Consider the following 27,477-nt stretch of genomic DNA (forward strand, 5'->3'; position numbering starts at 1 on the left):
TAACAAAATACCAGAGACTGGGTGTCTTACACAACAGAAATGTATTTCCTCACAGTTGTGGAGGCTACAAGTCCAAGATCAAGGTGTTGGCAGGTTTGGTTTCCCCTGAGGCCTCTCTCCTTGCCTTGCAAACAAACAGCTGCTTTCTCGTGTCCTCACATGGCCTTTGTTCTGTATATGTGTGCATCCCAGTGTCTTTCTCTTTTCTTAGAAGGACAACAGTCATGCTGGATTAGACTCACCAATATGACTTCACTTGACCTTAATTACCTCTTTAATGGCCCTATCTTCAAAAACAGTCACATTGGGCTTCCCTGGTGGCACAGTGGTTGAGAGTCTGCCTGCCGATGCAGGGGACATGGGTTCGTGCCCCGGTCCGGGAAGATCCCACATGCCGCGGAGCGGCTGGGCCCGTGAGCCATGGCCGCTGAGCCTGCGCGTCCGGAGCCAGTGCTCCGCAACGGGAGGGGCCACAACAGCGAGAGGCCCACGTACCACAAAAAAAAAAAAAAAAAAAAAAAAAAAAGTCACATTCTAATGTGTACCAGGGTTAGGACTTTAACATACAAACTTAGGAGGTACATAACTTCAGACCATAACAGTGTCCTCAAAGCAAGCCTTTAATATAGCAATAAGTAACAAAGTCAAACATTTACTGAAGGCTCCCTTTGCTCCAGACACTGTCCTATTAACTCATAATCCTCACAATACCTCTGAGGTCAGCACACATTTACAAATGAGAAGACTGAGGAACAGAGGCTGAAAAGCTTGGCCAGAGGTCACAGAGCTAACAGACGGCAAGCCGGTACTGGAGCTGAGGTGGTCTGGATTATTTAGGCTCCGCAAACTGCCTCAAAAGCCCACGTTTCACTGCCCTCTCACACCTCTATGCCCTCAAACTGTAAAGGCACAGACGCCAGCAAATGATGGATGTGGCTACGTAAGAGAAATCAACTGTTAACCAATGAGAATGATTTAACTAAAGGAATCATTTTTTCTGTGCTCTCATGATGTAGTTCTAATCTGTAAATAAAGATACTGGCTGTTTACTTGTTTTTCTCAAAAGCTCATGATTCCTGAGTATACTCCATTGGATTCATAGAGCATAGGGGTTAAGTTGGTGGGCTCTGGGATCACACTGCCTGGCTTTAAAATCTGAGCTCTGCCACTTTTAACTGTGGAACCTTGGGCAAGTCACTTAGGCCTCTGATTCATCGTTGGTAAAATGAAGTGATAATGGTATTCACTTACTAGGGCTATCACCAGCGTCAAAGGAGACAGTCCACGTAACTTATCAGCAGAGAACCAGGCACACAGTATGCATTCAATAAATGTTGGATGCACTATTATTATTCTACCTGATACCTTTTCAATGATAAACTGTGCAAAGAGCAGGTGTTTCATAAATGCTTGACTGAACCAAGTTCTGCTACTTGTCATAGTACGAAGGAGTATCTTCATGAGGAATATACAAAACCTCCCCCAAACAAGCCACTGGGGAATTGTGACTGCTTCCTTCATTTTAATTTGTATTTCTAAGTCTCAAACACACATTTATGTTTTTCAGAAAGTTTTTTTGTACCTTTAAGTGTTTCAGCAACAGAGGATCCTAGAACCCGTGGCAGTAATTTATGCAGATGTGTAAGAACCACTGAATCATGGATATGAGAAAAAAATCAAACTGACATGATAAATTACTGTGAGGAAATAAGAAAGCATGAATACCCATGACCAACAGAGTAATCAAGCCCATTCCACAAATGAAAGCTTTTGTGACATATACTCAATTTTCTCGTATATAAAGCATAATTACAATTATGAGTTGCTATGGAAATCAAGTGAGACAATGTTCAGAACACTTTATAAGTGTTAAAGCCCTACTCATGGAAAGTCTTAATAATAAAAATACTTCATCAGTGCTTTTGCCTAAGCCAGTCAGGTATGGCTTGGAAATTTGTACATTTTTTAAGCTCCATAGAAGAGTCTTATAATTATCCGGGTTTAGGAACACAGTCAAAAGAAGGTACAATTAAGGAATAATGTGTATTACTATTCCACATACATGGAAATATATGTATTATCTTCACTATATCAGTGAAATCTAAGGCTTGCATCCAAGTTGTTACTACCTTATGATGGTTCTTTAGAGATACAAGTCAAACGGGTGACCCGACTCAGAAGTCTGGAATGGGACCCAGGAATCAAAATTTTGAAAGGCATTCAGATATTCTACTGGTTATTTGGGAACCTCTGCTTTAATTTCTCAGTGGGTCTATCATTTAATTGACACAGTGTGTGAATGGACACTCTCGTATGTGGCTCTAGTATGAGATAGCCCAAAAGGCCCTTAAAAATACGTCCGGCTCCAGGTTTCATTCAGTCACCATCAGACATGCCTTCTAATGCATTTCCATCACTTAGACTATATCTTCAGCGCAAAGTTAGCAAGGGGCTTGCAGGGTGACTTATGAGAGAGAATTGCAGGCAATTGCAGGGAATCAGTAATACTGACGCAAATCTGAAAATCAACTGCAGCTCATCTGTGCCAATGTTCACAACCATTCCACAGCCTCCTTAGGCTCGGATGAGAGAGATGCCTAATTCTCTGCATCACATTCTCAGAACAGTACAGTCAACCTGGGGATCATTTAGGGAGGGGCATCCAAACTGGATAATAAGTTGACTTCACAAGGAGAAGTAGGAGATAAATGGAATTGGTCTCTAAATGAATGCTGGGAAATGAGATACTAAATCTTCTCCAATTGGCATAGTTAATTAACGTAGTAAGGTAAAATACAATTAAAATAGGCAACAGAATAAGATAGATGAAAGGAAACCTTTTGAACAATAACATGACGAGATTCCTCTAAAAGTGATTTCTTAAGTGGGGAACAGGCTCCGTAGGAAGTGGCCTAGAACATCTGTAGTTTGACTGGATCAAATTTTAGTTAGGTTAAGCTTTTGATTTATATAGGCCATAAATGAAAAGATATTCTTGTGGTTGGAATGAAAGAAATAAGAACAAAGAGGATAAAAGATGGACAAGTTCTCCAACGAATATTTTTTTCTTTCTCCCATCCGGCACCATGGACGGCAACACCTAGTCACAAGTAGTAGGCAGACTCATTTCTCTCCTTGAAAGCCAGTGAGCAAAACAGAGGTTTAATGGGTGTGTCAGAAATGAATAAACAGAAGACTATAGAGAAATGCAGGCACTTTTGAAGGGCAAGGGCCAATACATTCTTTTGACACCTGCAGGTTTCTTCTCTCTGCTCCCTTCCACAGAAGTCAATTGTATTGGCAATCAATGGGTGATACTTACCCAAAAAAGGACTCTTAATTCAAGACTATATATGCAAACCACATCTTTTCCACCAGAACAATGGTACAAAGAAGACTGAAAGTCTTAACTAGGGGCTTAGACCATTTTTTGTAAGAATACCAACTGGAGTGAGAGTATACTCATATGCTAATGTTAAAGGTGAAACTAGGATACCAAAATGCATTCTAATGATGGAAATATAGTAACATTATCTCAAGATCCTGTGTCTTTTTTCTACTACTTTATTTTTTAAAAGAAAGAAGACTTTTGCACACTAGACCACAAGCTTGACAAAGACAGAAACTATTCTGTCTGAACGATTTATCACTCTGTTTGCAATGCCTTATGCTTAGTAGACATTTAATTAGGTGTTGAGTCAGCCAAGAAATGCTTTTAATAGACACTTATTATTTGGCTTGTTATATATATATTGACCTGTTACCTTCGATGAAGTATCCAGCTCCTAGCTCAAGCCAGTGTCGCCAGTTGTGTACCGGATCCCAACTCCTCTTCCTACTCAAGGACACAAGTCAGCTGTTCTCTCCCTTCTCTGGTGATTCATCATATTTTCCTTCTGTACTAAATGAGTCCCATTAGTATACACATATTTCTGCCACCTTAGGAAAATGCTCTCTTGACGCCACTTCCTTCCCCAGCTACAGTCCTATTTATTTGCTCCCCTTTGAAGCCAAACTTGAAACTTACTGTCTCCAAGCCTCCTGATATATTTTATCTCACTCTATATGTTCTCTATCTATTCGGTTTTGTCCCCCATAGCTCTCATCATTTCTAGCAAACAGTATAATCTGCTTATTTTTATTAAAGTGTTTTATTTATTGTCTGTCCCCCTGTTTTGGAATGTAAGATCCACAATGGTAGTAACCTTTGTCTGCTTGTTCTCTGAAGTTTCCCAAAGACCTAGAACCATTCCTGGAACATAGAAGACACTCAATAAATATAAAGAAAATGAATATTGAAATGGTTACATACTATTGTTCTAAACATGCACCCACATGCTATCATCAATCAAATAACCGTGAAACTTCCTTAAAAGTTGATACCAAGAAGAAATACTTTAAATTTTGGAAAACACTGCCACACTAAGATGGTTTTCAGTATTACGGTATTCTCACAGAAACGTATAGCTAGCCAGAAACAGGAGTAAACTTTATTTCCAGAGATGCAGACATATATGAATTCTCTTGTAGTATATTGTGCAATTATTGAGTTCAAACTTTAATGGAAACCAAGTATAAATGCAAGCAACAAGACTCAACAATTCTCTCAGAAGTTGCTCAGAAGAAATTAACTGTATCAATTAAATATATTAGTGCTGTATGGTCAAAATATTATCCGATCAGAGAAGAGTAAGCTTACTCTAAAACACAATTCATGAAAAAAAACCCTACAAATTGAAGAATGTAGCTGGGGTTCAAGGACTGAAAAACATTCTTCTGCATTAATTAAAATTACTTATTACATTGTGAGTAAAAGTATGTGAAGCTCTCAGAAAATGGAAAATACCATACATGCCAGCTGATACATACGGAGTAGCATGGAACTAGGGCAGCTTCAGAACCCAGAGAGGGGACCAGAGCCTTGCTCTAGTCTCAATAACCCAGGTTAGAATCAAATCCAGGCCATGTGAGACACTCTCCAAAGGTTATTTTGCTGCCCAAAATCAGGATGAAAATGAGAAAGTAAATGACAATGAAGAGAAACACTGACAATGAATGAGTGAGGAGGCATGGAAAATCCAAGACAAAGAGTGAGTACAGAGCTAAGTGTGACAAGGAGGGATATATTTACTAATAAGCACCTGTCAGGTGCAGAGGGCAGAGATTTATTTATTTATTTATTTTTTTGGCTGTGCTGGGTCTTCGCTGCTGTGCACGGGCTTTCTCTAGTTGCAGCAAGTGGGGGCTACTCTTCGTTGCAGTTTGCAGGCTTCGCATTGCAGTGGCTTCTGTTGTTGTGGAGCACAGGCTCTAGGCACGCGAGCTTCAGTAGTTGTGGCGCACGTGCTTAGCTGCTCCATTGCACGTGGGATCTTCCCAGTCAAACCCGTGTCCCCTGCATTGGCAGGCGGATTTTTTTAATGGCTGGGAAAGGATGCCTTCCTTTAAATATTTTATAACCTAATGAGGACAGAGGTGCACATCTAAAATAACTGTCATACAAGAAAACTGGAACAAGAGCTTTTGGATGAATTACAAAAAAATGTACACTGGAGGATACAGAGAAAGAGAGAGCCTGGCTGAGGGCACTGGAAAGCCGTCAGGTAAGAAATATCTTGTAAGTTGACCTTAAGCAAAGGTAGGACTTCAACAGAGGGAGATGGCAGGTCAGGCAAGGATAGTTCAATCATAAGGAAGCACCCGCAGTGGAGAAAGTGGAAGAAGAAATTGGAAGCGAGCAGGCCAGTCCCTAAATACCACCACCAGGCATAGGAACAACCAGCCAGCCCCTTTCACATCATGGTTATCTGTGTTAAAAAGAAATAGTTCTAGGATATCTGTTAGGACTATCTGCTCAAGGAAATTACAAAACTTTTTGGAATGTAAATGTGATTTGCCATAAATAAAAATTTTATCCACACATTAACACACCGTGGGAACATATCCTGTATTTATGTTGTTTTTTCAAACTTCTATTCTGTAATTTTTAATTATTTATATACGTATGTCCTAAAAAGTGTCGTGAAACTGCTTACAAAAATTCAAGCACTATTCAACACCTCTTCCATCCCAGAAATAAAAACGTGCTCTAGGAACATGCTCCAAATGATCGTTTCTGCCACTAGTTCAGCTTCACGTTTAACAAATGTTTTAAAGTTTATGTTCAAAGCACTAGATTCTGTGCAGAGAAAAAGATGAAAGCGGCCACACGGGACCCCTGTGCAGAGGAGAGATCAGTATGAAGACATGACTCCACCCTTCAGACATTGGATTATCCTAATAATGAGAATCAATGGCTCTGGATCCTCCCCACTGGAGAGCATTTCAAGGTCCCGATATTTCTTTCCTTCTTCATCTGTGTTATACCAATTAGGCCGTTACCTGGTGGTGGGCATGGAGAGAAGCAGCAGAGCTACACTGTATGGTATTTCAAGGGGGGACTAAAAAGCCGTGGAGACGTGAGCAGAAGTGAGGCTCCCTTCTCCTTCATATGAGAAGTTCTCAGACCACACCTCCATTAGGGCGCCCATATCTGTACTTTCTGAAACGTGATCAAAGCTGGTTATCTGAGCCCCACCAGTCCCTGGGTTATCCTGTTGTAATCTGCACACTGGCCATAAGCATGGCATCTTCGTGGGCAAGTTTATGAGCAGGAAGGAGAGAGAGAAGCCACCTTCTCTGGGCTCATTAACAGACCCGTCAGCAAGCACCCAGGTGAACTGAAGTGAAAGCAGCCGATGTTCACACCAGTCACTTCTGCTACTTGTTAGCAGCTCTGGTAAAAGAGGAAATATAGAAAGGAAAAAAACAAACCCTCTGGGGAGGAAACGGTGAAGTCAGGTCTCATTCTCCTGGCTGGATGTCTCCAACCCTTGCTTTCCTTACCACTCGTCACCATGGAAAACCCTGAGCTCTTGGGGGAGGGGTCACTCTATTCTCCTTTGCTGGACACTCCTCTCCCCTTCCTCCCGGTCCTGACTGGGTGTTCCTGGACCACAAAATCCACAGCAACGGGGAGTGCAGTGGACAATGTGAGAGCATATGCACAGACCCTGTATCCATGCTCTCCGGCTAACGTAAATCAAATAACTTTTAGGAAAAGAGGTCTGGGATCAAAAAGAGAATTTGGGGTTGGAACAAGATAAAAGCTAATCCTCAAGCTCAAGTGCAAACATAGACCCGTCTGCTACCTCTGTTTCCACCACGAAGAAGCAGGGAATATATCAATTACTATAAGGACTCTTCTGATTTTCTTAAAGGAAATTTAAAAGCAAGATCATCAGAGCCCCAGATGCTTGAATACTTTCTAGAACATTCTAATGGTCTACTTTTCTTAACATTCTTTTTTTTTTTTGGCCGCACTGTGCAGCATGCAGGATCTTAGTTCCCTGACCAGGGATCGAACCCATGCCCCCTGCACTGGGAGCATGGAGTCTTAATCAATGGACCGCCAGGGAAGTCCTAGTGGTCTACTTTTAGAATCATTGGATTAAGTACTAATTTAGTATGGTCAGATGACTCTAATATACTGCACAAATCCAAATAAAGTTCATTTTATACTATAAATAGTATTTTTGTTGGATTTGAAATACATATACACAGAAAAAAATATGAAATCTAGATTTCCCAGGTCAATGTCTTTAGCGTATGTCACCTTAAGAGAATGCCTTCTGCCTTTAGAGTAATGATTCACATTAATACAAAAAATAATAAGCCTTGTAGAGGTCACCACAATCTTGGTAGATCCTTCATCCTTGGTTAATGTTTCTACATAGCATAAAAGCATATGCAACAGATGGGAATTGGTCACCAATACATACTGGGGGTTAAAAAGACACAGTTTTCCTTCTACAGAGTATTAATAAATTCAGTCTTCAGCTATTCTTCCCAACCTTTAATATGTTTCTATAGAAGATTAGTAAACCTCTCTCCTCACCTTCCTCCCACCCCCTCCTTTTTTCCTTCTCTCCCTTTAATATACAGACAAGGTTAAAGTTCCCTCCCTCCTCATGGCAGTAAAATGGCTATAAATTTACTCTTTCTGATTAAAACAAAAAAAATATCAAAATGAGCATGTGCAAATGCAAGATGATTTTCATGTGAGAATATTTTCATAGGGAACCAAAGAGGGTCAGGAGACTCCCTGAGAAATACTATTTTTACATTTCCGTTCTATTTGTTTTACTCTTATCAAGTAGAATTGCTTGTGCAAGTTTCCCCAAATGTTTAAGTTTTACCTGCATTATGAAATCTGCTAATGATCTTGACAGAGCTAAGGTGTTGATCTTCAAGAATGACAGTATACTATTGGCTCCATAACATTTGAAAATGTATATAGTGAAAAGAATAAGCAGCAGAGCATTTAACTGATGATGATTTAGCCAACTGCACTTCTCTCTAATACCTTAGACAAAAAACAATCCTCACCTTGTTCAGTCAACAAAGTCCAAAAAAGAACAATAAAAATTCCCCATAAGGGGCATCCCTGGTGGCGCAGTGGTTAAGAATCCTCCTGCCAACGCAGGGGACACAGTTTCGAGCCCTGGTCCGGGAAGATCCCACATGCCGCGGAGCAACTAAGCCCGTGCGCCACAGCTACTGAACCTGCGCTCTAGAGCCCGCGAGCCACAACTACTGAAGGTCGGGCACCACAACTAATGAAGCCCACACACCTAGAGCCCGTGCTCCACAACAAGAGTAGCCACAGCAATGGGAAGCCCATGCACCACAACGAAAAGTAGCCCCCACTCGCCACAACTAGAGAAAGCCCACGCACAGCAACCAAGACCCAACACAGCCAAAAATAAATAAATAAAATAAATAAATTTATATTTTAAAAAAATTCCCCATAATTGGAAAATGCAAAGTACTACCTTATCATGAATGCATTCCTGAACTTGATGCTTCCCAAGGTTAGCCTTCTGGGGTGCTAAAATATCATAATGCCGTAAAAGTGACTGAGAAAAAAAATCTAACAGCAAAGAACTAATTCGCTCCACAGGGACACACCGGACAGGAAGACTAGGTTTCAAAGGATAGAGGGTAAATCCTCAAGGAGGGAAATCTGTAAACGTGAGTCACTTCTTCTACCCAAAGCCGATCCCTTCAAGCAGACACTGGGGACTGCCCGGCAAAGTAACAAGGGCCCTGATTGACAAGTTTCTCTGTGGGAAGTTGCTGCCATCCAAGTCAATGATCTGCACGAGTGCTATCCTAGTGTATGAGAAAGTGCAAGAGAACTCACCAAACGAGAACATCAGGAGATGTGGAGAATCTGTTCTCCCGGAGGAGACTGGGGGGCAACTTAGTCTATGAGCCGACGTCCAACATTTCTCTAGGAATTCTCTTTTCTACCGTCATAAATCCAAATCTCTCTATAATACTCAGTGATCTGGACATGATCTAGTTTTCCATCTATCACCGGTTTCTTCTCCAACTCCCCTCTCTCTTTTCTCATTTTCAGATAGAACGAGATCACTGTTATTCATAATAAATTGAGTTCCTATCTGTCCGACCCTTAGTCTTGGGATGAAATTGGAGACATTCAGCAATGTGTTTTGGTGGAGACTAGTCTACCGGGCTCTAACTGCTGGATTTTATATCCCCTGTTGGTAAGGAAGAGAAACAGCATGTTACAAAACAGCCAGAACGCTGATACACAAATGGAAACAAGAAACCTCCAGGATCAGGGATCTGCAAACAGAAGCAAAGGCAGTGACATAACACCTACGTTGGGGGCTTCCCTGGTGGCGCAGTGGTTGAGAGTCCGCCTGCCGATGCAGGGGACACGGGTTCGTGCCCCGGCCCGGGAAGATCCCACATGCCGCGGAGCGGCTGGGCCCCGTGAGCCATGGCCGCTGAGCCTGCGCGTCCGGAGCCTGTGCTCCACAACGGGAGAGGCCACAACAGTGAGAGGCCCGCATACCGCAAAAAAAAAAAAAAAAAAAAATTGTGAAAACCTACGTTGATCTTCCATTGCTGGCTGTCATCCCTGAGGCCACAATTTCCTCTGTGGACACTTGTGGCTCCAATGACAACAGGAAAATAAACCCATGTCCTTACATTTTCCCTGTGTCCAAACCTTATTTTCCAGAGTTTGCTGGCCCAGCCTACCTCTAGAATGATCTCCAGATTTGAAGCTTCTAATCTAAGAGACCCCGGCGTTTATCTTCCCTCTCCCTGACCCTCACGCATGGTCTCTAAAGATGATATGCCAGCCATTCATCAAGCCTTAGAAATATAAACAAATAATTTTAAAAAGTTTGTTTCTTTATTCATATGTCTGTTAAACACGTAGCACCCTATTAAAGGAACAAATACCACAAACTGTGTTTTTCAACCTTTTTTTTCATTGCCTCCCCTGAGGAAACTTTTTAGACATTCTTTTCCTAATTATACCCCCATGAAATGTTAATACCACACATATACCATGTCTACTTATGTGAAGTATTCCCATAAAAAGAGTATGATAGTTTTCATCCACCAATAACCAATTTTCTCCCTCTTGGGAGATATACTCTCTATTGAAAATGCGTGATCTTAAAGCATGCAGCAATTGAAATAATTTTGTCAGAAGTATTTAATTACTGCTAATACTCAGTGGAAGATAAATCACCAAAAGATCGCCTTTCCTTTAGATCAGTAATCTGTATTGAAGAGCTCCAGAGGAGCAAAGTCTTCATCTCCTGAGATTCTAAAACACAAATCTTCCCGCAGTGCCTACTACCTCTTTGCCTCGCACAGAAAAAGTCTACAGAATTAACCATTGTTCCCTCAAGGTAATGCCAAGCCCAATGAAGAAGATCTTTCTTCAACCTCAAGGTATTTTATTTACGCACTAAAACACAAAGCCAACCCATTTCCCACTCCAGAAATGAGATAAATATACTTGCCTCTTGCCGTTTGAAGTTCTGCACATATTCTTCGAACTGTTCATCTTTTGTCTCATCAGCCTTCCCAAGCTTCTGAAGGACCTAGTTTGTGGATAAAACAAAATGGTTCAATTTAATAATGTTTTCAGGGTGGGATAGGGACGGTGGGAGGGAGACATAAGAGGGAGGAGATATGGGGATATATGTATAGGTATAGCTGATTCACTTTGTTATAAAGCAGAAACTAACACACCAATGTAAAGCAATTATACTCCAATAAAGATATGAAAAAAATAATAATGTTTTCAAACAAAAAGCAGAGCAAGGCTGTTGTTTCGCTCTTCTGAGGAGACATCTCTCTTAGCACAGCTAGTTTTCTGTTCTGTAAGCATCTTGGCCTAGTGGCTTTGGAGTTGAACAGACCTGGATTTTAATCACAGTCCTACCACGTGCAGGCTGCATGACCTTGAGGAAGTGTCACGCTATAGCATTCATTTATTCACAAATTTTTTCTCCAGTAGGCTGTAAGACTTAAAGACAAAAGCTATGCCTTGTCCTTTTGTCCAAAGCATCTGGCACAATGCTTGATGCATAACAGTTGCTCAATTTTTTGTTCAACGGTGAATCAAAGTTATTTGAGGAAAGTACTAGCCTACTTCATAGGGATGGATTTAGAATTACTGGAGCCACAGGCACATGGTAAATTCTCCCCCACCATCTCCTGACACTCTCTTCAATTCAACAAATGTTCAAAGAGGCCCTGGGATACACAAAGCCCATGCTAAGAACTGGTCATCCAGAAATAGATATATGAATAAAATAAGGCCCCAGGACTTAATCTTAAGCTTATGATCTAATGGGGTAGACAAGGCAAGTTCACAAATAACAAATCAAAGACAATCTGTAATAAGCAAGATGAGTGGATTGCAAGGCATTAGAAGCAATATCCCCTTAGAGCTGAGCTCTTCAGGGAATCCTGGTGGGGATCCTTCAAAACATGCTGGAATCCAGCAATCCCACTCCTGGGCATATATTCAGAGAAAATTATAATTTGAAAGGATACATGCACCCCAATGTTCATAGCAGCACTATTTCCAATAGCCAAGACATGGAAGCAACCTAAATGTCCATCGACGGATGGATAAAAAGATGTGGTATAACATACCAGCAGCTCACTTAACCTCTCTGAGTATATTTCTTCATCAGTAAAATGAAGATAATAATAGTAAAAAAGAAAAAAAAAAAAAGATGTGGTACATACATACAGTGGAATACTACTCAGCCTTAAAAAAGAATGAAATAATGCCATTTGCAGCAACATGGATGAACCTAGAGACTATCATACTAAGTGAAGTCAGTCAGACAGAGAAAGACAAACACCATATGATATCACTTATATGGGGAATCTAAAATACGACACAAGTACGAAGTTATTTACGAAACAGACTCAGACATAGAAAACAAACTTATGGTTACTAAAGGGGAAAGGGGGTGGGGGAGGGATAAATTAGGAGTTTGGAATTAGCAGATACAAACTACTATATAAAAGTGATAAATAACAAGGTCCTACTGTATAGCACGGGAACTGTATTCAATACCCTGTAATAAATCACAATGGAAAAGAATATGTATATATATACACACACACACACACATATATATACACACACACGTATATAACTGAATCACCTTCCTGTACACCAGAAACTAACACAATGTTGTAAATCAACCATACTTCGAATTTAAAACTATGCTGGCAATTCCTGCAGACAGGAACGTGGCAGAGTACATTCCAGTTAAGGAAGCAGCCTAAGCAAAGACCACTGGAAGAATCATGATGGACTGTGAACTGGACATGAGTGGCTCTGTTTTCCTAGAGCCCAGGACTGGGTATCAGAAGAAGTAGTTCTTAGCGATACAGCAGAAAGTTACTTGGGACGGAGCAAAAGGACCCTGAGAGTCATGATCGGGTACACTATCCAAGATTTCCATATCTAGTATCTAAAACACCAACTTATTTAAGAATTTATAAAAACTCCATAAATGTTGCCTTCTCAGAATACGTACACCCTATGGCATTACCAAATATGTTTTTCCAAAACATAACCATTTGGGCATTAAAACATACACTCATACAAACACTTTCTATGGCTAGGTTGTACATCAGCTTATGCTAATTTGTTTCCTTAAAGATATAATCTTGTACAAATTGATAACTTCCTTAGACTCAGTTTAGAATATTTTAACTAAACCCAAGTATCAAAGTATTTACCCAACAAGTCAGAGTCCATGCAGATTCCTTCAAGAAATAAATTTTCTTTGGAGGTAAATAGTAATTATTCTAAGTATATAAGTAAAAAATGATTATTTTATTCTATTCTAAAACTAACTGTTTATAATATATGCTAGTATTCCTTCTTTTGGCATTACTAAACAAAGATTTTTTAAAACAATAAAACTGTATACAGACTCACATATATTACCAATTACTCAACTTCATTCAATTTCATGTCCCAAACCAACATCATATATGAATAATAGGAAAGATATATTATTTCTCATTGCAAAATTATTATTTAAACAAAGCTGGATGTATCCAGTAACATAACTATTCAAAGGACAAATAATTACTCTATTAACTAATAATCTTTTCTCACTTAAGAGTCTCTGTGAAAGACAGAAGCGAAAACACTAATTTTTGAAAGAACTGGGCATTGTAACTAGGGAATAAGTTGATAAGCGTAAGAAACATGATCAAATATATATATGAACTATTTTAAAGTTAACAGAGGTTATTCCTGGATGGTAAGATTCAGAGCGATTATTATTTTTTTCTTTATAATTTGCTACATTTTCCATAATTTCCTCTATGGTTATATGTTACTAAAGTAATCAGGAAAAATCATAAAGATAAGTATACAGGAGTTTATCATACTGATATCTGGTATATAAGAGATTTATGTATTAGATTCTAGTACAAGCAAGTAGATTGTTAGTAACTTGTTGAAAGACTCTCCTCAAAAGATATAGATGAGTGAATTAATATCAACCGGAAGAAAGGTTTCCAGAGGCAGCCCTTGGGGACCTATACCTGATTCAGTGATTCATGTGTAAGGAAAGGGTATCAATGGTACAGTATTGTGTGAAACTACCAAGGATACACATGGAAAGGCTGAGCTTTGATGCCTAGCATATAATTAATGCTCAATAAATATCTACTATTATTATAGATATTATTGTCTAACACTATCGAATAATTTATCAATGGCCTAAACTTATACTGACAAAAAGTTGGGGAGGATATTGGATATGTTATATGATGGGAATGAGGATTCACAAAAGAAAGCTTCCCTAACAAGTTGAAATTCAACAGGGATAAAATGTAGGTCAAAATATAATTGTCCAAGTGCCATATTTATGTATTCAACTTTCAACTACAATGAGACAGGATGGATGTTAAGAATACATGGTTCCTGGGGCTTCCCTGGTGGCGCAGTGGTTGAGAGTCCGCCTGCCGATGCTGGGGACACGGGTTCGCGCCCCGGTCTGGGAAGATCCCATATGCCGCAGAGCGGCTGGGCCCGTGAGCCATGGCCGCTGAGCCTGCGCGTCCGGAGCCTGTGCTCCGCAACGGGAGAGGCCACAACAGTGAGAGGCCCGCGTACTGCAAAAAAAAAAAAAAAAAGAATACATGGTTCCTGCCCTTAAGTAGAAATAAGGAACCATTTTCGCCGACAGTCAGTATGAGCTGACAAAGTGATATTGCTGCCAAAGCATCTAATGTAATCTCAGGCTACACGAATAAGCATGAAAGGTACCCGGGGAGCAGCCCTGAATGATTCTATGTGGTGAACAAGTTGATAACCACATAGATACATAGACAACCTGGAGTCAGCTGAAGCAGAGAGAGTTGATACCATGAGGTAAGAGGCATAAATGATATAATCGGTATAGTAACGGGGAGAAGAGGAGACCAAAGGGAAAAGAGTACATCTGTCTTCAAATACCTGAAGGACCAACATCAGGAAGAAGGACTGGACTTTTCCCATCAGAAACCAAGATCAAGAACCAGCACGGGCAGGTAAAAGCTTTATCAAGAAAATGTTTGTGCCAGAAGTTTCTATCATGGTTTTCTGGAAATTAAATAGTTTGTTGGTAGAGGTAATGAGCTCACTGTCCTAGGAGTTATTTAAGTTTAACCCAAAGTTAGAGGTGCTAGAGAAGAGATTTATTCATCACACTGGTGAGTGGAATGAGTCATATTTCAAATATCTTCTCATTCTTGAATCCATAATCAATGTATCATGTTAGACATTTTCCCTAGACAAGAATGCAAATCTCAATGAATAGAAGGCAGAGAAGAACGTCTGTTCGTTTCTATCTCCAGCTGATATTGACTTGCTGAAGACTGCTTGCCAAACCCTGTGCTAGGGGCCGCAGTAGAGCAAACTGCGTTCCAGGGACTGTGGTCACGTGACAGGTCTGAGCACGGGTGCAAGCTGTGGAACTAGGGTAGATGTGGCTAGCGTGCTAGGCAGAGGGCAGATTACGGAAAGGCTTCGTCTGCAAGACTAAAGACTTCAATCTGCTTGTAGAGACCACGGGAAGGCAATGAAGAGTTTCCCTTCCCTGGAGACAGCTACGTGATTAAATCTGTGCTCCCTGGTGACAGTGTTAAGGACAGGTTAGAAGAGAGAATGAGTGGAAAAGGGAGACCAGTTAAGAGATTATTTAAATAATCCAGGCAATAAATGACAGCCGCAGCTAAGGAACAGATAAAACCAACCCTCAAGAAGTAAACATACAGAATTTCACAGCTTATGAGACAAAAATGGTGAGGACAGAATGAGTCAAGGGTGACATCATTTCTTCTGTGGTGGCTGAATGGGTCATCTGGTGACAATCAGGGTGCTGAGTTGTTGCAAAGTCTCCAGGGAGATGGGAATGGTTTAGATGTGGAATTGGAAAAGGTTAAGAACCAGAAACACAAAGCAGGAATCGTGGGTGGAACCAAAGGCCCAGCTGAGGCAGAAACCACCGAAGTGCAGGTACCCACATTTAAGCAGTTTTGTGACTTTTCTCCAGCAGCCTTGATACAGGTGATAAGATTCATCTGCTACATAGAAAGACAGTATCTTAAGGCATCGAGGACACTGAAACCTAGAACTGAGATGACAAAAAAATGTATCTTCTACCTTGTTCTAATAGTACAATATTTAACAGTGAGTTTATAATTTAGGTGGCCTCTCTCATTCACCTCTCTACTGGCTATGTTGACAATACCAATTAAGCCTGAACAGTTTGGCCCCACTGATATTACAGGAGGATTACTAATATATTCATGCATCTGACACTCAGATTTTGACATGACACATCTTCCTCTTCCCCAGGCAAAAGGAAGAAAAATCTGCGCCTGGTGCATATTGGCTTAGGATTTAGGTCTTTTACTTCAAAGATAATTTCATGTACATTGACACTTTCCTGTTTTTTTGGTTTTTTTTGCGGTACGCGGGCCTCTCACTGCTGTGGCCTCTCCCGTTGCGGAGCACAGTCTCCGGACGCGCGGGCCCAGCGGCCATGACCCAGGAGCCCAGCCGCTCCGCGGCATGTGGGATCTTCCCGGACCGGGGCACGAACCCGCGTCCCCTGCATCGACAGGCAGACTCTCAACCACTGCGCCAGCAGGGAAGCCCGACACTTTACAAGAAGATTTCTGTTGTTACTTTTGTTGCTGTCAGTTTTCAAATGCAAAATAATATTCTCAACTGAAGAAGCTTTTTCAAACTGCTTTTCCTTTCAGTGAGATTCTGAAATATTCCTCTAGAGCTGGCTGGGTATTCATCTTCTCACTCTCAGCCCTGAGTTCAGTAAGTTCTGATCTGATCCTAAAAGACGTCATGACATAGGCAAAAAATTAAAAAAATTTAAAGCAGGAATATGGTAACTTGGAATATTTAAGCTAATAAATCTTTTCTCAGTGTCTCCTAAAGCAGTTAAGTTTCTCAGCTTGGTTTACAAAGGCTGCTCCAATGATGTGAATCTCACATACTTTTCTAGAGCAATTGTTCGTGTACAAAGTATCCAAGTCAAGTCCCTAAAAATTTAGAACTCGTTTTAATTTGGGCAGTTTCCCCACACTGTAAAGCCAAAATTCCGATCCAATTTCAAATCCTCGGAGTCCAGTGCAAATTAAATGCTGACTATTGTAGCAGTGAGAGAATAATTGCCTTCTCTCCATATGTTAAAATTAGGAATGGAACACTATGTTCACAGCTCTCAAAAGAAGTAGTTGGCATTTGAAGTCAAAGAAAAAAATTCACAATCTTCCATTCCACATTGAGAGGACTTCTGTTAATTAGGGGAAAGATCAAAGCAAGGTCAAAAAATAGTGAGGTATGACCCCAAGCACGAAAAAAAGTCCTGTGATCCGAAGTGGGAAACTGATAAGAGGCGGGGATGCAGACAAGGTAATTCAAGATGAAGGCCACTGGGGGTGTCTGAGACATGTTTTTATATACTGCTTGATGCTGGGACAAGGGTGATGGTTAAAAGAATTCTGCAGCATTGGCCACTGGGATGCCCTAGAGAGATTCACACATTACATGACGGCTCAGACTAGACAAAGTTCTAACTCTGGGTGATTCATTCCTTCCTTAATTCATCCTTCCTTAAGCCAGACTCTAAAAGTCAAAGAAAGAATCCTACAATCTAATTAGTTTTCTCTAAACAAGGAGGTGCCCCTCTCTTCATACTTTCTGTCTTTATAAAGAAAGAAGAGCACATCAAATTATGTAAACATGATTCACTGAATCCAGGAATCAAGTACATGGGATGACCATGGCCTTTTCTGGACAGGAGGACACAGACAGATAGTCTTCTACCACTGTCCACACCCAAATGATTCATTCACTTATCTGTCTGGACACCCACCTATCCATTTATCAAGTGCTCACTCTGATGCTGTGCAAAGATCCAAAACCTCGGACTGGAGGGAGACCATTGGGTGCCCGCGAGTGCAGGGTAGCTGCTCTTCTGAAGTGTCCTATGGGTACACACTGCACTGTTTCTCCAACTTCAGGGTACTAGTCCCTTAACCTCTTTCTGGATATGTTTCAAGACTTAAAGAAGTGGCTTTAATGCGGCCTGATTTGAGAAGAATAAGATGAGTCATCCTTTGGTGTGGCTCAGGTGCCCATCAAGGTCCTGCACTTTGCCTTCCATCTGGTCCTCTGTGGGACCTATTTCTGCACCGCTATGACATTCACTTCTTGCCCTGGCAGATCTCAACAGTACATTAGGCATCACATCATCAAAGCCTCTCGGAGGTTGGCATGAGCCTTCTTGCTAATTCTGGGAAACACTTTCAGGGAGGTACACGAGAACAAATGAGAGAGGGAAGGTTCACAGGCTTCCATCCCATTTGGGTGGTCTTCAGACTTTAAAAGTTTGAGAATAATGCATGGTAGAGAGAAAGTACAAGTCTCAGACGTGAGCAGGTTTATCCTAAGTGGGACAGAAGCAACTGGGTATTAGAAAGCAGTGGAGGAAAGAAAGTTCAGGGGCCTGGAAAGGAAAGAGAAGTGAGGTGGGTCCCCAAAATGCAGATACAGTAAAGCACCAGCCAAAGCTGCTTTCAGTCACGGGTCTACCTGGTGAGGTATCCTGCTGCAGAATTCTGCTCTCTTCTACCCTCCCCAACCCTTTAAAGTTGAGGGCATCTTACTCCTCTGACTTAAAAAAAATCTTGTTGGAAAAGATAGCTTGAGGAATACTGATGTAGGAAAGATGAATTGTGAGCCCTGGCATCTATCTGACCCCTTCTTCTTCTCCAGGAAGCTGGGTGCCCCGTCTCTTCCTCTTGCTTGGGTCACCTCGTCTCAAGACTACTTTTCTATGAAAACTGATACTTCCAGTATCCAACCCAGAATACAACATTTACAGCAAAATTCAGGGACACAGTCGGCTAAAACCTCTGAGTCATCCTAAGGCTCTGAGAGGGACCATATTTTCCTTCTCCAGTGCCCCCCCCCCTTCAAGGACGGGGCGCTATCTCATGCCAATATTGCACAGTGATCCTCCAACCTCATTAAATCATTCAAATTAATCCTCACGCTGCTTAGCTAGGGGAAGATATTCCTCCATATACCACAAGAGAAAAGTTGTCTGCTAAACTGGTGGCAATCTACCTACAGAGGAGCTGTTAGAAAGGCATGTGGCCATAGCAACCAGGGAGGGCTCTGTACCCAGACATTTCACTGGGGATCAGTCCTGTGCCTGATTTCTTCCTACAGACTCCTCAAGCCACCTTTGTGACCTCAGTTACCCACAGTACCAGCAGAAGATGAATCAGCAATTTGAACACACAGAACTGCAGTACAAATAGGAAGGAAGATGTTGACTTAGGTGGGTTCACAAAACCCGACTCAGGATTTCAGTTGGGAACTGTAAATTCCCTAAGACAAGAGGGAGTTGATGGACAGGAATCAGATGAAAAGGAGAGTCCAGAGAAGAGAGTAAAGACACATTTTTGCTTTTCTTCCTCTAGGGAAAATGCCCCATCTTAATAACTCCATAGTCCTTAATTTATTAGCTATCATCTATGGAAATTTAAAATACATCAAGCACAGTTCCAAATGCATTATACCTAAAAGTGAATTTAATCCTTCCAACAATCTTGTGAGTTAGGTTATAATGACTACCCTCATTTTACTGATGAGAACACTGAAAATTGGTGAGGTTAAACGATTGACCACAGTCACAAACTAGTATGTAACTGAGCTGGGATTCAAAGCAAACAGTATGATTCCAGAGTCAGCTTCTAACTACAAGGCTATAATGCCCTAAAGACAGCAGCAGGGAAAGAAACATGGCTGGTAGCTTTTCCCTAGACAACTAAGTCATTTCCGTCCATTCTACATTCACTCTCACTGTCTGTGTCACATGGCCAGGGATGCCAATATAGCAACTGCTGGATCCATACTTCTGTTAAATGGAACCATCTGACACCACCTCCATCCAAAATAGGTCATTATATTCATTCAAATACCCTGGGTGAGTGGACGTGGGTTACACAAAATACGCATTCTCCCCACTCTACTCTTACTTAGAAAGAAGACCTCCAACTAGCTTCAGACTGGCAAAAGGCCTAGGAGGACATCACCTCATTATAAGAACCTTAGAGATCAGGCCACAAAGAGTGCCTCAGCAACAAGTAGTTCAGAAAAACAAAACAAAAAACCTTAGGTGCACGTCAGTACAATATAGCTGCTTGTTCTATAATGTCCTATGGGCAAGCACTGCACTGTTTCCCAAACTTTTGGTGGAAAGAATGGCATGAACAGATCCTGGCAACAAAGTCCCCACCGCAGTCCTGCCTGGGGCCACTGAGTGATATCAGAAAGGACACTGTCCCTCTTCAGACTCCTTTTTTTATTAATGATGCCTTTGGTAACTTGACCCTTCCTGCCTCACAAACACTTCGTGAATAAACACAAAGAGAAAGACACAGGGTGCTTAAAGAACGTTTGAAATCGCATTCTGGGTAATCTCATATTGAAGCAGGACCCCAATTCCACAGGTTCCTAAATATGCAACAGACTCCAATTGCCAGGGCTCACCGTTCCCAAGGATTTTAGACAGACCCAACAGGATGTGACTCAAAGGCCATTTCACTAGTGGTTTCTATCTTGAATGGTTATTGATCCCAAACTAAGAGTCATCTGATGTGAAAATTTTTATACGAATTGCAGGTTTGAATGGAAGTCAAAAAAAAAAAAAAAAAAAAGGAGATTGCTAATAGGTTGAAAACCAAATGGTACTTCCTCTGGAAATGAGTCCTGATATAGAGCTGGACATGGTATTTTCCATTCAGTTTGTTCCCGTGGCAGTTTTCTAAAGATCGGTGCACAAGAAGGAACTCTGAGTGCCTTCGTGACCTTTATTTAAAGAACACTGGAACAGAGGGGCAACATAAGGTCCTGGGAGACGTAGGTGAGATCTAGGATGCTCGTTACGGCTGTGAGGGCTGCCTGTCAGAGCACATGGCCTTCTGCTCCTGGGCACTCAGGGCTGAAAATACTTCTCACCAACAAACATGCAATCGCCACAAACAAACAAATAAATAAAGGAGCGAAGAAACAAGTAAATCCTGCAGCACTAATTACTTCTGCACACATTTCTGTATTCTGCTTTTACGCCTTGATTTTCAATTTTCTGCAGCTATTTTTAAAGTCTGATCTGCATGAAGTGAATTACTAAAGAAAAGAAACTATGAAATATAGTTTGGATGAGGCCCACTTTTCAGATTTAATTGGAGCTTCTGGAGCTGGATTCGCCACTTTCATATGGTTAATATGGAATATTTTATACAGTTAAACGCAAACTTTGTGTGAATTTTTAAAATATCGAGCCTAACAGTATGCTGCTTTGGGCTATATCACCAGACTCTTGTCTGGACAGGGGAATACTTTAAGGGTTTTTTTTTTAAGAAGCACAGTTTGGTGTGTAAGAATTACCACCGTGATAGAAGGGGTAGGAAGAACACAGCTGTTTTCTGGACACCCTGAGTGATACTTACATGATACTTGCATAAGGGAAACACGCTTCTGGAACAGCCTTTTACTGGCTGTTCGGACCATCTGTAAACACATGCAGACACTTCTGCGGGTCATACTCTGCACTGACGCCTACAGGTCCACACTCCCCCCTCCTCACCTGGTTCAGCACCTCTAGGGACTGCACCCGGCCCTGCCCCTCTGGCTTCTGTCTAGAGTTGATCATGAGAACTCAAGCCAGCAGAAGATGGAAAGGCAGGAGCAGAGACGTGGGGACAGTGGTTCCCCTGGTCCCCTCCCTGCAGCCACCATCACAGTAGCCTCAATCCTCTGGTGGCCCCTCCAACAACTACATCTCCTCTCCCTAAGTTCTGATAACAGCTTCCTCCCCTTCCCCTATAGGCCTGGAGATCAAAGACCCCCAGCACCCTCCTCTGCTGCTAGACCCAGCAGCGTCTCCATCCCTTGCTGGTTTCCCGTAACGCTTTCCACAGGCCATCCTGGAATACAATTGGGGTCTCAAAATTCCTAGCTCAAAATCTCCCATCGCCCTTTTCACCTTCCAACCATGAGCAATAATGAACTAAAGCAACCCAACACACTTCTAAAAAAGTACCACTGTTGTGTCACAGTGTACGAATGGGATAAAAACAAACCAGCACAATCCATCGTACCAGAAACAATTTGCAAGATAAGCAAGTCTAAAGATACCAATCCCACAACAATGGGGTTTTGCCAACGAGGACGCTTTTCAGGAACATAAGCCCTGCCTGCAGTTGGCAGAGGATAATTCTCATTAAAAAGTGTTTAGTAGGATGTTTTCAGCCTTCATTTGAAGGCATCTCAAAGAGAGATTGTTTTTCCTTTTGAAAGCTTGTGGGACTTTTAGCCCTGGCATTTGAACGACATCTTTTCATGAATGTTGTTTAGATGTTGATGTTCCTCCGTTGAGAATTCAAGGGAATCACACCCAAAATCCTAGTAGGCTCACTGAGGAAATTGACAAGATAATTCTACAATTTATACGGAAATGTGAAAGACACAGAATAGTCAAAACAATTTTGAAAAAAAGGAGAATAAAGAAGGATGCTATATCCCACACCAAAGCTCTTTAGAGCCATAAAGTCGAACTTTCAGAATAGAAAACTAAAAATGGCATGACTTACTTTTGTCCTACTGAAAGGGTAGTCTCCTGCAAAATCTTTGACCTTGGCACCTAGTAAATCCTGAGCAGAGTAAAATGGAAGCAACACCTACAAACAACTAGCTTCTATATGTCTTATTCCATGTTTATGGGGAAATCAAATCCCACGCAGGGTCTCTGGTGTAAAAATCAAAATGTTTAAAAAGCTATAGGACTGTGTTTTTAGAAAAATAACTGACCATGATTCTAAGGCCAAACCTCTCTCCACAGCCTGCATTCTCATGAGATCACTACTTTAGATTTCACTGGCTACACCAGTTCTGCACCGTATTATAGGCAACACTGCAGTAGTATTTCTCTGCCTTTTGTTTAAGAAGATCCGGATGTGAGATCGCTTTATTTATTTATTTTTTACAGTAGGTCCTTGTTGGTTATCTATTTTAAATACAGCAGTGTGTACATGTCAGTCCCTAACTCCCAATCTATCCCTCCCCGCTGAGATCACTTTTTAAAAAGTTGGTCCTTTCCCTTCTGCTTCAATGTCGCTGTTAAAGCCGTAATCTATAATATCTAATATTTGATTAGTCAGCAGGTGGAAGGAATACTGCAGTCCTATCAACATAATGTCCAGGGTCATAGAGAGGAGTAAACCATGAACACTTTGAAATCTTCTTACTGTACAGCTTTCAAGAATGATTTAGTCATCCTGATGAATTTATTAAGCAATAAATGTAACTGACCGTTTATTCGATGGCATCCTTTCATCGTATTTACATTTCTGTCTCTAAATTCTTGCCACTCAAAGTGGGTCCTCGCACCAGCAGCATCAACTTTCACCCGACAGCTTGCTAGATATGCAGAATTTCACGTCTATCCCAGACCCACTGAATTAGAATCTGCTGTTCAACAGTATCCCCCGGCAATCCATCTGTACGTTCAAGTTTGGGAACCCTGCTAAAAAAATTACAAACTCAATGTCACACCCCACAGGTAAATAAAAAAAAAAAAAATGGTCATTTTTCTGGGCATTTGCTGTCAATGTAGAAAAAATCAAGCTTTTCACACTGAAACTGCAATGATCACAGGATACACCTTGAACATTGGATATTAAAATGAATGCACAAGCTCTGTTCAGCGTTTCCTCCATTCTCTTAAAGCAAAGGACTGAAAAATTTCCAAATGGTTAAACGCTCTGGACAGGTGAGTGGGTTCTGGTTGTTTGCAGTTTAATTTGCATTTTAATGATGTCATCACCATCAGGTTTTTATAAAAACATGATTCTGCAGGCTATTCCATAGGAAGCGGAATCATTCCAATCAGTCACGTTTTTGTCCACAATCTGTGAATTAAACGTGAGTTTCTGGCTCAGCGACAGTAAACAATGTCAGATAAATGAAACAGGAACATCTGTGACGGTTTTCCTGGCCATCCCCCCAAATGGTGAGTAAGGCACTCCTGCCCTTTCATGTGGAAACAACTGAAATCACATGGACCTCGGCATGAATGTTCCAAGCAACCTGGACTACAAACAGGGGACTTTAACATCAGACAATCATGGCTGCAAATAAGAGCAAATCTGTTTCTCTGGCAAATGTCCTATGATGGTTTTCCATATAAAATAAGAAAGAGGCTTTATTTAACCCAGAAGTCTGCAGGCCATAATCATTTATACTGAACCAATGCTTCTTCCTCTAAAATCTAACGAACATCAGGGACCTAATGCCCAGCCAGCACCCGGCTGTGAACAAGACACCAGGCTTAGCCTTAGCCCTATGCCGTATCCGCAAACACAACAGTCACCTCCTCCTTTGAACATAATTGAGGCAAATGGGATCTTCTCCTATCATCGCTTCTTTCTCCTTTCCTTTTCCCTCCTCACCTCTTACTGGAAGCTTCGTGACAGACTCTGTCGGCATAAAATATACTTAAATTAGCTGTGAAAAGTGTCCAATGTTAGTGAGAGAAAGTTTCATTTTGTAGAACTGTCTCTCCAAAGAATGTGAAAAACCTTATTCACTTCCACAAATGCCCAGGCCTCAAAAACTCGAATTCCCCCTCCTCCTCAATAAGTCCAGGACCCTGCGGAAAGGGCCAAAGGCATCCTGAGATAGAGATGCATAGCTGCACATCCCAGGTAGGCTGCTTCTGAAATGTTAAGCTGCAAAGTTAGGAAATGGGAAAAGTAAAGAAACATCTGTACTGTACTTGGGTCTCAAAGTATGAACAGAAGCATCTAAAATGAGCCTTCCTTCTGAATATGGGCTGTACAGTTGCACTCTCCTAGGTGTTAAGGACCAAATGAAAGGGTTATATAACCAGCTGGAAAGACAAAAGACAAAAACTTAAATAAATGTAAATTTAAATAATAACTCACGCTTAAACAAAAATTAGCCAGGAAACTAGATGACTTCCTATGGTCTTCATATGCTAAGTGCATTTTGAATCACCACGAAGATGATGCAGAATGCAGTGTCGTCCAAAAATTTTTTGACCAGAGAACCTTTTGGTCTAAGGCGTATCTTGCGAGACTGATGTGCTACCAAACACACCCGGGAAAGCCCTGAGCTACGCCATCCCTGCCAGGGATCTAGACCTGGGAAGCCCTGCGCCTCTAAACAGGGCTCCTCAACCTGGCTGTGGCATCAGGATCACCTGGCAGGCGTCTGTTGAAGCAGGTCTGCAAATATCATTCTGATGACCACAGATTTGCTCTGATCTGTTAGATGTGGGCAAAGCCTTACGCTTATTCCTCAGGAGTAATTATTTTAATTTAATACCAAGTTTATATAACACTCAGAAGTGAGCCATCTCTCAGCAACAAAAACAAATAATGAGATGTCCTGGTTCAGCCAGGTGTAGGCTCCATCGCCCTGGATAAGCCGCTGAGGCTTCAAGAGTCTCCCTTCCTCGTTTCTGCCGCCCCAGGGCACCCACGCAGGATCCTGAAAAACAAACAGAATCCCTGCATTGTAACTCCTGCCAAGTGCAGCTCAGGTTACTGGGATACATACGGGCAGCATCATTAATTGCCCTGCATAAATAATTCAATATAAACCAGGCTCGTATAATTGGTGGGGAGGGGATCTGGTTCATGACCCAGCTCTGCCACGTGTAAGCAAAAGCTTTCTCACTTCTTCCTCTTCTTCTCCACCATTCTTTCACCATTTAGGTGACAACTAATGAAAGAAAACCATCTGTGTAATATACATCACGACCTCAACATACGCCGGCCCCAAATTCATTTTCTACAGGTCTCTGCGCCCTGCAGGACTGAACCAGTGGACGGACTTGCCCAAGCTCCCTTGACTCTAGCTTCCTGGACCAATGGAGGCACCAGCAGGGAATGAAAGTGTGGGGAAAGAAAGGTCAGGTCCCGCTCTGTCTCGGCTTTGAGCTGTTTCTGGCAATACTTATGTTCCCTTCACCCCTACGGCTCCCATCCGGAAACCCCTCCTTTATGACTGTCACTGGGTCTGGCTGCACCATTTTCTCCTCTTGCCCCTTGAGTCCTAGCAGTGGCTACAGTTTCTTGCTGTTGTTACTAGTCTTTGGTGATTCCGTTAACACTTCTGCCCTTCTATGCTCTATTCACTAAAGCATCTTTAAAAAAAAATTTATTTATTTATTTATTTATTCACTTATTTGGCTGTGCCGGGTCTTACTTACGGCATGCAGGATCTTTTAGTCACGGCATGTGGGATCTAGTTCCCCGCCCAGGGATTGAACCCGCGCCCCCTGCACTGGGAGCACAGAGTCTTATCCACTGGACCGCCAGGGAAGTCCCCACTAAAGCATCTTGAACCATCTGAGCTGAATTCTGCCTCCTGCCAGGCCCTGGCTGATAGCCCAAGACCGTCTCTGGCCCTGGCAATCACTGTGCCCATCCTGAATCCACTGAGCAAGGGGTTGGAGGGCATATTTGCAGTTTTAAAGCACACATGCACATATACACGGTCACAAAAAAACCTGGTCTCTCAGAATAGATTGCTGAGGGTCCAAATAAACCATTTTAATATACACCAAGTAGCGTGTATTTAAATATATATTACATTGAGTCCAAGTTCTAAAGCCATAATTGCAAAACAAGCCTGTGCCCTAGGAAGGGTAATATGTATTTACATAGATTAAGGTCCTTAAAAATTGGCCTTGAGTGCTGCCAGAATTTGATTCCTATAAAATAAAATTTCCCTGGTGGCGCAGTGGTTGAGAGTCCGCCTGCTGATGCAGGGGACACGGGTTCATGCCCGGTCCGGGAAGATCCCACGTGCTGCAGAGCGGCTGGGCCCGTGAGCCATGGCCGCTGAGCCCGCGCGTCCGGAGCCTGTGCTCCGCAACGGGAGAGGCCACAACAGTGAGAGGCCCGTGTACCGCAAAAAAAAAAAAAATTTCAAAACTCAAACTGATATAAAAGGAGCCTGGTGGTTTTCAAAGGCAAGGCCTTCTAGGAGGGCCAGAAACACATGCTCGGATACCCACCCTCCATCTCTGCAGCCTGGGAAGGGGTTTGCTCTCACTGCAGAAGACACGACAGGTCAGAAGACAGCTGACGGTAAGAATTCTTACCAGGGTCAGCTCTTCCAGATCTCTGCAATACCCGTAGAAAGAGGAAAATAAAATATCTTTTGCATCCTTTTGCGGGGAGGAAGGGTGTCTCTTGAGTCAGTACTGCCCAAAATATTTACTGTTTGTCCCTGCTAAAAACTACGAAGTAGCTCTGTGGTCAGAAATTGGCCATACTGCAGAGCCTGATAGAAAAAAATTTTTAGGCCTTCTTCCCTAAGTTAAAATAAAATGATGTACCCAGGAGAAAGGAAAAAACCTCTAAAGCCCTTGTAAAAGGATTTATTGGGTGGATCAACCTATGATGTCATGTAGGCTGCAACCCGATTCTCTAAGGAATTAAGAGCAA

General features: G+C 41.8%; 1 protein-coding gene across 2 annotated transcripts in view; it reads right to left on the reverse strand.

The window, feature by feature from the left end:
• AMPH (amphiphysin) overlaps window positions 1-27,477 on the reverse strand; it is a 191,699-nt gene that overhangs the window by 92,695 nt on the left and 71,527 nt on the right. For both annotated transcript variants that reach the window (XM_049714914.1, XM_049714915.1), the window contains one exon: window positions 10,889-10,973. In XM_049714914.1, coding sequence (XP_049570871.1) covers window positions 10,889-10,973 — 85 coding nt within the window. The remainder of the gene's footprint in view (window positions 1-10,888; window positions 10,974-27,477) is intronic.

The sequence above is a fragment of the Orcinus orca genome, chromosome 9, assembly GCF_937001465.1.
Source record: "Orcinus orca chromosome 9, mOrcOrc1.1, whole genome shotgun sequence".
NCBI classification, from domain to species: Eukaryota; Metazoa; Chordata; class Mammalia; order Artiodactyla; family Delphinidae; genus Orcinus; species Orcinus orca.